The 15,141-nt window shown below is 36.9% G+C and overlaps 1 protein-coding gene across 1 annotated transcript in view; it reads right to left on the reverse strand.

The window, feature by feature from the left end:
• KIF18A (kinesin family member 18A) overlaps window positions 1-15,141 on the reverse strand; it is a 91,321-nt gene that overhangs the window by 47,651 nt on the left and 28,529 nt on the right. The window contains exon 10 of the mRNA XM_010331687.3: window positions 4,636-4,798. Within this exon, the coding sequence (XP_010329989.1) occupies window positions 4,636-4,798 (163 nt within the window). The remainder of the gene's footprint in view (window positions 1-4,635; window positions 4,799-15,141) is intronic.

The following is a 15,141-nucleotide window of genomic DNA, read 5'->3' on the forward strand; positions in this document are numbered from 1 at the left end:
CTTCTGTGTAAAAACAAATCAACCTCTAGATGTCTTCCTATGTTTTCCAGTGGCTTAACTATAAACAATAACTTAAGAGTTTATAACTCCGCTACTTAACTAGTCTCATAAGAATAGCTATAATAATTGGAAACCTGAGGATCAAAATGACCACAAGTAAGAGATCAGAAAAGGCACTTTGGTTGAAAAAAGTCTAGGCTGCTATGGAGAAGAATAAAGATGAAAACAACAGCAACAACAAAAACCAAAAATAAAACCAGTCAAACTCATCCCGTTACTCTATGTCTTAATCTTTCTAAATAACCACATTCAAAATTCAACGAAGGAATTAAGAGAGTAAAAGAGCAATTATCTAAATTAGTTTGTATACATAGTCCAAGCTCATTAATTATACTAAATAATAATATTCAAATATTTAAAAAATAGAACTCTAAGTTCTGATAATGCCACTCCTTTGCTTGAAAGACAGCATTTTGGCCAAAAAAATAGATTTTACATTCCTAGCAACCAACAGTTCCACAATCTGTAGTACCAATAACCTATCTTTCCAGTCTATTGTTAATAATTCCTAATATGGCAAATATGTCTAACATCATGTGCCAACTCCAGTCTATTCATTGTGGTTCTGACTATTTTCAGATTTCAAGAGAAGGTATGGTCACGGATCAGTGAAATTTGCAGTGGATAACGAAGTAGAAATTGGCAGGAAGTTTTGAGTACAGTTATGCACTTCTATACATACTGTCCAACAAATGTGACCTGCTCTGGTCAAACTGATATCTAATCTACAATATACTGGTCCTATTTGTTTTTCTCCCATTGGTATTCATATGCAAGGCCCAGTACAAATCTCATCTTTCCACCAGAAAGCTTTTCTTAAAAACAGTAAGAAGTCACTGTTTTCTTTTCTTAATAGCTATAGCATTTATAGTACTTAGAGTATAGCAGAGTGATTAAGAGTGCAGGCTCTGAAACCACAAAGCTGTGGTTTAATATTTGTTCAGCCACTTTAATGAGTAAGTAACTCCAGACAACCTACTTGAGTTCTCAGTGCCTCCATTCCTCCCAAATGATGACAATATTAGATCTATCTCATAGGTTTGTTATAAATATTAAATGAATTAATCCATGCAAAGAACTTTGAAAAATGTCTGGCAAATAGTGTTCAATAATATCAGCTATTTTTATTATTAGTATTTACATGACAATCATATAGTACCTTGTCATTTTTATTATTTTTATTGCTTCAACTAGCATGTAAATAATTAAAGGGCAAACACTTTTCTTTACCTTCATTGTGTCAAGCACAAGGTTTTACAGATAAACAAGTGTTCAATAAGAGTTTCGTTAAAAGTTGAGATGTGAAGTCAGTATCAATTTCCTATGACTATATCTCTTGCCTTTTGTCAAAAAGTAAATCAGATAATTGCACATTCAAATAATTGACACTTATTTAATGGACATCTACATAAAACTGAGAAGAATTATTACACACTGAAGATTACTATGTAATACAAGAAGTACTAATAACTGAAATAAACTGGGCATGCTGGTGTACACCTGTAGTCTCAGCTACTTGGGAGTCTTAAGTAGTAGGGGGATTGTGTGAGCTGTGGAGTGAGACTTCATCTCCAAAACTAAAATAAAATAAACATAAAAAATAAAGAAAAGAAAATTATCGTAAAAATTTGATACAAAATACATAACATGACACTATTTCAGAAATCTATTTAGCAACCATATGAAAGGAGTTCATGACAACAAACTGATAAATTAATCCAATGATATACTGAAGTGCTAGTTTGAAAAGCATTCTTCAAAATTTGACAGCTTCTGGACATTAAGAAATTCAAAATTTTTCTATGTAATTATTACTTCTGTGAAAGTAGAAAAAGAAGAAAACATGTTTGGGGTGGTAGTTTGAGAGGACTGGGTAGTTATTTATAAGATAAAGCTTTTTAATAAGTAGTATATAAATATCATATGTCTATGTAATTACATAAAAATACAAATTAATCATCAATGAATATCAAAACTGGGGAGAATAATTGTCACTATTTTCAAAATATTTATTTTTCTGATCTTTGGTGCTCTGTAGTTTCATACGTTTAGGTATACATTTCATACTGCTTAGAACTCATGCTTTTTGAATTTACATCTTATTAGTTCTAGATAATTCTCAACCATAAATTTTTGCATATTTATCACTAAATATTTCCTTCTGAGATGCCTATTAGATGAATGTATGACTTTTCTTCTTCTTACATGTCGTAATCCTTCATATAACACCATCTTGTCCACATGTGTTCTCTTTATCCTGCATTTGGTATAATTTTCTCAAATCTGTCTCCCAGTTCACGTAAAAAAGCACAAACATAAGAGGACAGGCTCTAGAATCAGTATGTTACTGAACAAATCAGAACTCAGCACCTATGAGCTGTGTCATCTTGGACAAAATGACTTGTCTTTTGGTTTCTTCATTATGACGATTAGGATGATATTACTAAATATTTCATGGGGTTTTCTGAGAATTAAAAAAGTTAATAAATGTAAAGTGCTTTAACATTTTCTAATATTGTATCAATAAAGTGAGTTTTTAATTTTAATGAATAAATCTTTAATTTCCGGAACTTTCAGGTTTTTACCTCATACTTGGATGTCTTTTTTTGTAGTGTACTGTAATTTTGGATGGTGAGTTCATTAGTGGCTAGAGTTGAGAATCTATTTCTCTTAAGAGGCTAATTTTTCCATTGCTTCGGCCAGGTTTTCTAGTGGTATCATTAGTTTGATAACATTGTGCATATTAATTTACCAACTTAAGGGCTTTTCTAGACAAAATATATGAGTTATAATAATTTAAACCTCAATCATTGTAAAAAGCACGCCTGTAATGGTAGTGTTCAAATGACTTTCTTTTTCTTAGCCCAAGCATGGTCACTTGGGATAAGAAAAGCAACCATCCTTGCCAACTGTGATGGTTGGCAAGATATTTTTTTTCCTGGTGTACCCCTAGTATAAAAGATACAGACCTCTGAAATTTCAGGCTTTATATAGAAGCTCTCATTTCTAACTCACTGTCTCCTTTGAGTCTCTTCCCTAAGTAGTGATGTACATCAAAGGTAGAATAGTGGGAGTAGTCTGTGTATGGAGGGGAGAGGGCAGTATACTATCATATTAAAAAAAAAATAGTAAACTGATTGTTTGGTGTGCTTTTAATTAGGCCCCTGCACTCACACATCTAACAATTTCAGTGATAACAATTCTTTTCTGACAACAACAATCTGTTGGTCTAAGTCGTAAGCTACTGCCTGCATGTGGATAAACTGCTTCTATTGCTCTGCCTTTAGTAACTGGCTGTCCCTGAGTGGGTAAACTTCATGTTAAAGTTCCATAAAATGCCCAGAAAAAAAACCAGTTGTACATGAGATTCTGTAGTTTTTGTTTGTTTCCTTTTTGTTACTGACATTTGGGAATTAAAATTTCTTTCTTGAAGGCGGGGCGTGGTGGCTCACGCCTGTAATCCCAGGACTTTGGGAAGCTGAGGCGGGCGGATCACTTGAGGTCAGGAGTTTGAGACAAACCTGACCAACATGGAAAAACCTCGTCTTTTTTTCTTTTCTTTCTTTCTTTTTTCTTTTTTTTTTGAGACGGAGTTTCGCTCCTATTACCCAAACTGGAGTGCGGTGACGCGATCTCGGCTCACCACAACTTCTGCCTCCTGGGTTCAAGCAATTCTCCTACCTCAGCCTCCCGAGTAGCTGGGACTACAGGCTGCGCAACCATGCCCAGTTAACTTTTGTATTTTTAGTAGAGATGGGGTTTCGCCATGTTGACTAGGATGGTCTCGATCTCTTGACCTAGTGATCCACCCAGCTCGGCCTCCCAAAGTGCTGGGGTTATAGGCGTCAGCCACTGCGCCCGGCCCAGAAACCTCGTCTTTACTAAAAATTTAAACTAGCCGGGGTGGTGGTGCATGCCTGTACTCTCAGCTACTCTCCAGAGGCTGAGGCAGGGGAATTGCTTGAACCCTGGGGGTGGAGGTTGCAGTGAGCCAAGATGGTGCCACTGCACCCCAGAATGAGAGAGAGCAAAACTCTCTTTCAGAAAAAAAAAAAAAAAAAAAAAAAAAAAAAAAAAAAAACCTTTCTTGAACACTTAACTATGCATTTAAAAAAATGCTTGCTATATTTCCTCCAGCATTTCCTGATGTTTGTGGAGAATGGGTAAGTAGCCTTGACTATCAAATTTCTAGAGTTAGACACACCTCCACTCACCCTCCACCACCACCAGGACTGGCACAGTAGCTCATGCCTGTAATCCCAGCACTTTGGAAGGCGGAGTGTGGATTACCTGAGGTCAAGAGTTTGAGACCAGCCTGGCCAACATGGCAAAACCTCATCTGTACTAAAAATACAAAACACTTAGTAGAGATGGTGAAACCCCTCTACTAAATTGCACGCCTGTAATTCCAGCTACTTGGGATGCTGAGGCAGAAGAATTGCCTGAATCTGGGAGGCAGAGGTTGCAGTGAGCTGAGGTTGCACTACAGCCTGGGTAACAGAGCGAGAGACTCCGTCTGAAAAAAAAAAAGCCCCTATGTTTTTGCATGTTTTAAAATTTATAATTGCTAATTACCTTTTCTACTTTGTCTTCAGAACACATCATTTCTATTTGTTTATGGCACTGTTGTTGGTAGAATGATTTAAGTTCATTTTCTTTAAGTAACATTTCCAACTTCAGATATTCTTGTCTAATTTCTTCTCGATTCTGGAACAAGCAGTTGAGGATTTCTTGAAACCTACCAAAATTAAAACATTATAGAGTCTCACTAAAATTATAATAAGTCGTGCAAAGATTATTTAAAGGAAATGCATAAACAAAGGAATATATGTAATTCACAGAACTACACTCAGTGATAAATAGCAAATAGGTAAAAATGACTGTATCCTATTCCAAAAAATGTTTAGAAAAAGTTATTAACTTTACTTCTACTACATTAGGTTTCTCTCTTTTTCACCCAAGGAAGATCAGGTTACTGAAAGATATGGGTATCATAAGGTGTCAGTATTGCTAACATATTGTGTTTTGTCTATGCTTACATCCATACATAATCCAACTGCTTAGCAAAAACAAAATAATTTTTGTTTGACGGAAAGGGATGATAACCCAGGCATGCACAATCCGAATTCAAAAGGCCCTATTAGCAACACAGCATTATGTTTTGGTGTTGGCTCACTGTGAAGGAATAAGCAGTAGGAAGCATAATCATATGGTGCCTCCATGGCCCCCTAGGGAAAGTGACAGAGCCAGTTTTTAGCTTCAGAATTTGTTATAGTGAAAACAGACCATACGGTTAGGTACCCCCTACAGCCTGGCTAAGAATCAGCTAACACTGCGAGGACTCAAAACATCCAAGTTTATAATGTGGTAAACCTAGAAAAGCTGCTGCAGTTTGTTTCCTCTTAAGGGCAATATACGTCTAGAATATCAAAGATGATTTTGATTCAGAGTTCCAAATGCCCACACACTTCAAGCTGACTAAATTTCATGAAACCTCTAGCTGGATACTGCAATCCTGCATCCTTTTGGGTCAGTAGAACACTGGTCACAGCAGTATTTCAATTTTTTAAAAACATATTCGTGCTTTTAAGTCATAGATCAACTCGAAGCTACAGTAACAGTATAAACATTCATATCAAGCAAAAACTTCAAAAAAATTAACTGTGAAGAATTTAAAATAAAGCAAAAGAAAGTATATACAATTAAAAATAAATGTTCCAAACTGGCCAGAATTTTAGATATACTTATAAGGATTGGTGGTAATGCCAATTTACGTCAGTAGTTCTTAATGAAACCCTATTGGGAATGAATATAAGCCACAAAACACTGACTTTACTGCAGTTTTATCAAGCTGATAAATATTTCATAAGAAATATATACAGACATTGTTATTTCATTGTATTATATTACACCAACAGTAATGCCAGTAAATGAATTGATAAGTTATCTTTAGGTTATATCTAAAGATAATCTCTTAGTTTTTCTATAACTTTTTATTCAAGGACAAAGTTAAATATTTGTCAATTTTGTGGTCTAGACTTATTTTAGTTGTTGGTGTTCACTGATTAGGATGGAAGGAAGGGAATTGGTACTGAAGGTTTCTAGAAAGCTGCTTAACAAAAAAAAAAAACCCTATCATTTTAAAACTGAAAGAGTTCTAAGCAAACATTCAATATCTCCACCAATATTTTTAGGTAATACATAATAAACTCCACAATTTTCTTGACATAGTCATATGTAAAGTTGTATAGTTACTCTTTATAAAAGAACACTATTTTTTATGATTTGAGAATTATCTTTCCAAATAGCTTTGATAGACAGAAAATGCTGTAGATTCTTCCTTTTGTCTATTTAAACTTCATAAAAATGTTATTTAAGTTTTTTATAACAAAAGACACCATGAAAATTCATGGCATTAAAAAGTACCATGTAACAATATGATTGATACAATAAAAGATATTTCACACATTTATTTCAAAAGACAGTTATTTTTAGGGAAAATGACAAAGGTTATTGAGTACATAATCTTTATCATTACCTTCTTCATAAAGACAAGTAAGTTATTTAACACATGGCCAGAATTAAAATCAAAGTTTTTATTGTTGGTCAAAAGGTTGAAATATAAAAAACATCCAAATACATGCTTATTTCATAGCTCAGGCCCTTCCCTCCTGAAAGGAGGGCCTTACCAGAAAGGTTCAATGACTTAAAGCCATCAACTCAAGAAATGTTTACTAATCTATAAGGTTTTAATTGGTGTAGTAGACTTGGTTAAGTACTGCTAAGGAATTCTATGGAATCAATTACTCCAAATTTGAGAAGCTGGTGAATTCTAATAGTTATCCGGTTACATGAGGACCACTCCCATGTTTAACTAAGAAAATGAAATAATAACAACTAATAATACCATATCAGAGTTAAAAGTTTTCTTTGATGAGATGAAAAACCAGAAATCATTTTTACTTATTTCTTCAACAGTACTGTAAAACGGATAAGAAATAATAAAAAAGCATCATAAGACTAATACACTATAACAATTTTATCTTAAAATAAATTGTTAAGGGTTATTAACAGAAAATAACTTAAACATACTAGAAAATCTCCAATGTAAAAAGAGCTCTTGCATTATAATTAGAGGTCAACCTTAAGCTATATGAAAACTGATTGAGATTGATAGAAATATTTGTTGTTAGTACTTCTTACAATGTTTGCAAAGTAGCATAATATGGTAAAACAAGAATTAAGACATGAAAGATGTGACGGATTCTTGCCTTTATCTGAAGGTAAGAAAACAATACCTGCCTTAACACTATTTGAAAGAGTTGTATTGGTAAGATGAAATTAATATGGCTCTAAAAATAATTAAGAACCATAATAGCCGGGCGCGGTGGCTCAAGCCTGTAATCCCAGCACTTTGGGAGGCCGAGGCGGGTGGATCACAAGGTCGAGAGATCGAGACCATCCTGGTCAACATGGTGAAACCCTGTCTCTACTAAAAACACAAAAAAGTAGCTGGGCATGGTGGTGCTTGCCTGTAATCCCAGCTAGTCAGGAGGCTGAGGCAGGAGAATTGCTTGAACCCAGGAGGCGGAGGTTGCGGTGAGCCGAGATCGAGCCATTGCACTCCAGCCTGGGTAACAAGAGCAAAACTCCATCTCAAAAAAAAAGAAAAAAAAAAAAAAGAAAAAAAGAAAAAAAAAAAAGAACCATAATATATAAAAATATAAATAAACTACAAGTAGTTTTCTTAGCATGTGGGGTCAATTAAGGCAGAACAAATTTTTTTTTTTTTTTACAAGTTAGGAATATTTTAAGTAAAACTTCAACACACAAATGCAATTTTAAAAAGTTACAGCTGAATCAGGTGTGAAAGTCACTTTTGACTATAATCTTGTTTTCCTTATAGATACTGAGATACTTTCTACAAATTCTAGAGCTCCAAATAGTGTGAATAACCACTGGTTTAAGGTGTAGTTGGTTTCTCATACTGATAACAGATAATTGGCTCTGAAGAATGTCAAATAAGTTTAACTTTACTCAACTTTAATCAGACTTGAACACATTCCTTTACTATATGTTTTCTCAAAGCCTAGATTCCTTAAGGAGTAATTTCCAAACTTGTTTAATATAGCAATTCCTTATTGTCTTTCTAGAAGTACTCAAGATTAACATCTTGATCCAGTGTCTCAATGGGCCAATTTAGACAACTGTCTTATATGCTTGAGGAAAAAGTACTTTTGCATTCTATACTATTAACTGCTTTCTTTTTAAAACTTTACTAAGAAGCTTAGAAAGAACCTATCAAAATTTTGTATAGGAAGGGCAGATCCAAGATGGCCAAATAGGAACAGTTCTGGAGTGCAGTTCCCAGCGAGAACAACACAGAGGGTGAGTGATCACCACATTTCCAAATTAGTTTTTACTGCCCACAGACCAGGAGATTCCCAGGCTGAAAAGTGCCATGAGTTTCCAGCACAGCTGTTAAAGGTGGCAAAGTGGGCCTCTGCAAAGAAACACACAAATCTGGATGGCTGTTTGAACTGGTGCCTGGAATGCCTGGGATACAGAGCCGCTCATTTATCTGAGAAAAGGGGGGCTGAAACAGGGAGCCAGATGATCTGGCTTGGTGGTTCCCATCCCCACAAAGACCAGTAATCTGAAATGGTCTGGATTGAGAGTTTGGCAGCAAGTGCAGCTGGACGCCCTGGACAGTCCAGCACTGTCGGGGGAAGGGTGTCTGCCATTACCGCGGCAGTCCATCACTACTGAGGCAGTCCGCCATTACCAAGGCAGACCGCCATTACTGAGGCAGTTCTAACTATACCTCTGTGGACAAAACCACAGGAAAGTTCACAAAGCACCTGGGCAGAGCCCATGGCAGCTCAGCAACGCCCCTGCTGGCAGATTGTGACTACACTACCTCCTTGCTGGGCAGGGCATCTCGGATAAAAGGCAGCAGCACATCAGAAACTTATAAATAAAGCCCCACCTTCCCAAGGACAGAGCACCTGGGAAAAAAGGTAGTTATGAGTTCCACTGCAGCAGAATTAACTGTACCTGCTCAGCAGCTCTGAATGGAACAATGGAGTGCCCAGCTCAGCATTTGAGCTCCTATAAGGGACAGACTGTCTACTCAAGCAGCTCCCTGACTCCCTTATATCCAAAGAGAAACCGCATAAAGGAGAGCTCAGGCTGACATCTGGCAGGTATCCTTCTGGGACAAAGATAACAGAAGAAGAAACTAGCAGCAACCCTTACTGTTCTGTAGCTGCCACAGGTGATCCCCAAGCAAGTAGGGTCTGCAGTGGACCTGCAGCAGTCCTGCAGCAGAGGGCCCTGACTGTTAGAAGGAAAACTAAAAAACAAAAAGAAATTCAACATCAACAAAAAGGACGTCCACTCAGAGACCCCATTCAAAAGTCACCAACTACAAAGATCACAGGTAGATAAATCCACAAAGATGGAAAGAAACCAGTGCAAAAAGGATGAAAACACCCAAAACAAGAAATCCTCTCATCCTCCAAGGGATCACAACTCCTCACCAGCAAGAGAACAAAGCTGGATGGAGAATCAGTCTAATGAATTGACAGAAACAGGCTTCAGAAGGTGGGTAATAACAAACTTCTCTGAGCAGAAAGAACATATTCTAAGCCAATACAAAGAAACAAAGAACCTTGAAAAAAGGTTTGATGAAATGCTAACGAGAATGAACAGCTTAGAGAAGAATATAAATGACCTGAAGGAGCTGAAAAACACAGCACGAGAACTTCACAGAGCATATTCAAGTTTCAATATCCAAAACAACCAAGCAGAAGAAGGGATATCAGAGATTGAAGATCTACTCAATGAAATAAAATGAGAAGGCAAGAATAGAGAAAAGAGAGAGAAAAGAAATGAACAAAGCCTCCAAGAAATATCGGATTATGTGAAAAGACCTAATCTACATTTGACAAGTGTACCTGAATGCAACAGAGAGAATGAATCCAAGCTGGAAAACAGTCTTCAGGACATTTTCCAGAACTTTCCCAACCTAGCAAGGCAGGCCAACATTCAAGTCCAGGAAATATGGAGAACACTACAAAGATGTTCCTCAAGAAGAGCAATCCCAAGACACATAATCATCAGATTCACCAGGGTTGAAATGAAGGAAAAAATGCTATGGACAGCTGGAAAGAAAGGTTGGGTCACACACAAAGGGAAGTCCATCAGACTCACAGTGGATCTCTCAGGAGAAACCCTACAAGCCAGAATAGACTGGGGGCCAATATTCAACATCCTTAAAGAAAAGAACTTTCAACCTAGAATTTCATATCCGGCCAAACTAAGCTTCAGAAGTGAAGGAGAAATAAAATCCCAAGCAATTGCTCAGAGATTTCATCAGCACCAGGCCTGCCTTACAAGAGCTCCTGAAAGAAGCACTAAACATAGAAAGGAACAACCAGCCACTCCAAAAAAGTACCAAATGGCGCACTGACACAATGAAGAAACTGCGTCAACAAATGAGCAAAACAAGCAGCTAGCATCAAAATGGTAGGATCAAATTCACACATAACAATATTACCCTTAAATGTAAATGGGGTAAATGTCCCAATCAAAAGACACAGACTGGAAAACTGGACAAAAAGGCAAAATTCATCTGTGTGCTGTATCAGGAAACCAACCTCATGTGCAAGGATACACATAGGCTCAAAATAAAGGATGGAGGAAGATTTACCAAGCAAAAGGAGAGCAAAAAAAGGCAGGAGTTGCAATCCTAGTCTCTGATAAAATAAACTTTAAACCAACAAAGATCAAAAGAGACAAAGAAGGGGATTACATAATGGTAAAAGGATCAATGCAACAAGAAAAGCTAACAATCCTAAATATATACACACCCAAAGCAGGAGCACCCAGATACATAAAGAAAGTTTATAAAAACCTATAAAGAGACTTAGCCTCCCATACAATAATAGTGGGATACTTTAACACTCCACTGTCAATATTCAACAGATCAACAAGACAAAATATTAACAAGGATATCCAGGACTTGAACTCAGATTTGGACCAAGCAAACCTAATATACATTTATAGAACTCTCCACCCCAAATCCACAGAATATACATTCTTCTCAGCACCACATCACACCTATTCTAAAATTGACCACAAAATTGGAAGTAAATCACTCCTCAGCAAATGCAAAAGAATGGAAATCATAACAGTCTCTCAGACAGTGCAATCAAATTAGAATTCAGGATTAAGAAACTAACAAAGAACTGCACAACTTTATGGAAACTGAAAAACGGGCTCTTGAATATTGACTGGATAAACAATGAAATTAAGGCAGAAATAAAGATCTTTGAAACCAATGAGAACAAATATACAATGTACCAAAATCTCTGGGACACACTTAAAGCACTGTCTAGAGGAAAATTTATAGCAATAAATGCCCACATGAGAAGCAAGAAACTATAATCCATACCCTATCATAAAAATTCAAAGAGCTAGAGGAGCAAGATCAAAAAAACTCAAAACCTAGCTGAAGACAAGAAACAACTAAGATCAGAGCAGAACTGAAGGAGACAGAGACACAAAAAGCCCTTTTAAAAAAAATGAATAAATCCAAGAGCTGGATTTTTGGAAAGATCTACAAAATAGACCACTAGCCAGATTAACAAAAAGAAAACAGAGAGGAATCAAATAGATGCAATAAAAAATGATAAAGGGGATATCACCACCTATTCCACAGAAATACAAACAACCAACAGAGATTACTATAAACAACTCTATGCACATAAACCAGTAAACCTGGAAGAAATGGATAAATTCCTGGACATTTGCACCTATCCCAAGCCTAAACCAGGATGAAGTTGAAACCTTGAATAGACCAATAACAAGGGCTCAAGTTGAGGCAGCAATTAATAGCCTAAACACCAAAAAAAGCCCAGGTCCAGATGGGTTCACAGCCAAATTCTACCAGACATAGAAAGAGCAGCTGGTACCACTCCTTCTGAAACTATTCCAAACAATCCAAAAAGAGGGAATCCTTCCCAAATTGTTTTATGAGACCAACATCATCCTGATACCAAAACCTGGCAGAGACTCAACAAAAAAAGAAAACTTTAGGCCAATATCCAGGATGATCATTTATGCAAAAATCTTCAATAAAATACTGGCAAACCAACTGCAATGGCACATCAAAAACCTTATCCATCACCATCAAGTAGGCTTCATCCCGGGGATGCAAGGCTGGTTCAACATACACAAGTCTATAAACGTAACTCACCACATAAACAGAACCAAAGACAAAACCACATAATTATATCAATAGATGCAGAGAAGGCCTTCGACAAAATTCACAGCCCTTTATGCTAAAAAACTCTCAATAAACTAGGTATCGATGGAACGTGTCTCAAAATAATAAAAGCTACTTATGACAAACCCACAGCCAATATCATATTGAATGGGCAAAAATTGGAAGCATTCCCTTTGGAATCTGGCACTAGACGAGGATGCCCTCTTTCACCACTGCTATTCAATATAGTACTGGAAGTTCTACCCAGAGCAATTAGGCAAGAAAAAGAAATAAAGGGTGTTTAATTAGGAAAGGAGGAAGGCAAATTGTCTCTATTTGCAGACGACATGATTGTATATTTAGAATACCCCATTGTCTCAGCCCAAAATCTCCTGAAACTAATAAGCAACGTCAGCAAAGTCTCAGGATACAAAATCAATGTGCAAACCTTACAAACTTTCCTATACACCAATAACAGACTTAAAGAGAGCCAAATCAAGAACAAACTGCCATTCACAATTGCTGCAAAGAGAATAAAATACCTAGGAATACAACTAACAAAGGATGTAAAGACTTCTTCAAGGAGAACTACAAATCACTGCTCAAAGAAATAAGAGAGGACACAAACAGATGAAAAAACATTACATGCTCATTGGTTAGGAAGATTCAATACTGTGAAAATGGCCATACTGCCCAAAGTAATTTATAGATTCAACGCTATCCCCATCAAGCTACCTATGACCTTCTTCACAGAACTGGAAAAAAAACACCTTAAACTTCATATGGATCCAAAAGAGAGTCTGCATAGCCAAGACAATGCTAAGAAAAAAAAACAAAGCTGGAGGCATCATGCTATCTGACTTCAAACTATACTACAAAGCTACAGTAATCAAAACAGTATGGTTCTGGTACCAAAACAGAGATATAGACCAATTGAACAGAACAAAGCCCTTGAAGGCAATGCCACACATCTACAACCATTTGATCTTTGACAAACCTGAGAAAAACAAGCTATGGGGAAAGGATTCCCTGTTTAATAAATGGTTTTGGGAAAACTGGCTAGCAGTGTGCAGAAAGCAGAAACTGGATCTCTTCCTGACACTTTACACTAAAATTAACACCAGATGGATTAAATACTTAAACATAGTGCCTAATACCATAAAAACCCCAGAAGAAAACCTAGGCAAAACTATTTAGGAGATAGGCATGGGCAAGGACTTCATAAATAAAACACCAAAAGCATTGGCAACAAAAGCCAAAATAGACAAATGGGATCTAATTAAACTTAAGAGCTTCTGCACAGCAAAAGGTACAGTCATTAGAGTGAACCAGCAACCAACAGAATGAGAAACAATTTTTGCAATCTACCCCTATCTCACAAAGGGTAATCTCCAGAATCTACAAGGAACTAAAACCGAAAAAAACAACCCCATTCAAAAGTGTGCAAAGGATATGAACAGACACTTTTCAAAAGAAGACATATATGAGGCCAAGAAACATATGAAAAAATGCTCATCATCACTAGTCATTAGAGAAATGCAAATTAAAACCACATTGAGATACCATCTCATGCCAGTTAGAATGGCAATCAACAAAAAATCAGGCAACCACAGATGCTGGAGAGGATGTGGAGAAATAGGAACACTTTTACACTGTTGGTAGTAGTGCAAATTCATTCAACCATTGTAGAAGACAGTGCGGCAATTCATCAAGGACCTAGAAATAGAAATTCTATTTGACCCAGGAATCCCATTACTGGGTATATATATCCAATCGATTATAAATCATTCTTTTATAAAGACACATGCACACATATGTACATTGAGGCACTGTTTACAATAGCAAAGACCTGGAACCAACCCAAATGCCCACTGATGACACACTGGACAAGAAAGTGTGGCACATCTACACCATGGAATACTATGCAGCCATAAAAAAACAATGAGCTTGTGTCCTTTGTAGGGACAGAGATGAATCTGGAAACCATCATTCTCAGCAAACTGACACAGTAACAGAAAATCAAACACCACATGTTCTCACTCATAGGTGGGTGTTGAACAATGAGAACTCATTGTTACAGGGAGGGGAGCATCACACACTGAGGTCTGTTGGCAGGGAATGGGGAGTGACACTGGGGGGTAGAGAGGTTGGGGAGTGATAGCATGAGGAGGAATGCTAGATATAGGTGATGGGGGGGATGAAGGCAGCAAACCACATTACCATGTATGTACCTATGCAACAAACCTGCATGTTTTGCACATGTACCCCACAATCAAAAATGCAATAAAAAAAAATATATATATATATCCTTAAAAAAAAATGATGAGTTCACGTCCTTTGTAGGTATATGGATGAATCTGGAAACCGTCATTCTCAGCTAACTGACAGAAGAACAGAAAATCAAACACAGCACGTTCTCACTCACAGATGGGCATTGAACAATGAGAACACATGGACACAGGGAGGGGAGTATCACACACTGGGGTCTGTTGGGAGGGAATCGGGAAGGGACAGCAGGAGGTAGGGAGGTTGGGGAGGGATAACCTGGGGAGAAAGGCCAGATATAGGCGGGAGGATGGAGGCAGCAAACCACATTGCCATGTATGTACTTATGCAATAATCCTGCATGATCTGCACATGTACCCCAGAACCTAAAGTGCAATAAAATATTTAAAAAAACAATTCTGTATCAGTTTATATCACTGAAAAATGTTCATTTAAATAATTAACCGTTTAGGCTCATAAGTAGACTAGTAGAGCTATAGAGAGTTAATAAAATGAATAGAGTAGATTTACATGAAATATACAAA

Source organism: Saimiri boliviensis, chromosome 6, assembly GCF_048565385.1.
Source record: "Saimiri boliviensis isolate mSaiBol1 chromosome 6, mSaiBol1.pri, whole genome shotgun sequence".
Taxonomy (NCBI): domain Eukaryota; kingdom Metazoa; phylum Chordata; class Mammalia; order Primates; family Cebidae; genus Saimiri; species Saimiri boliviensis.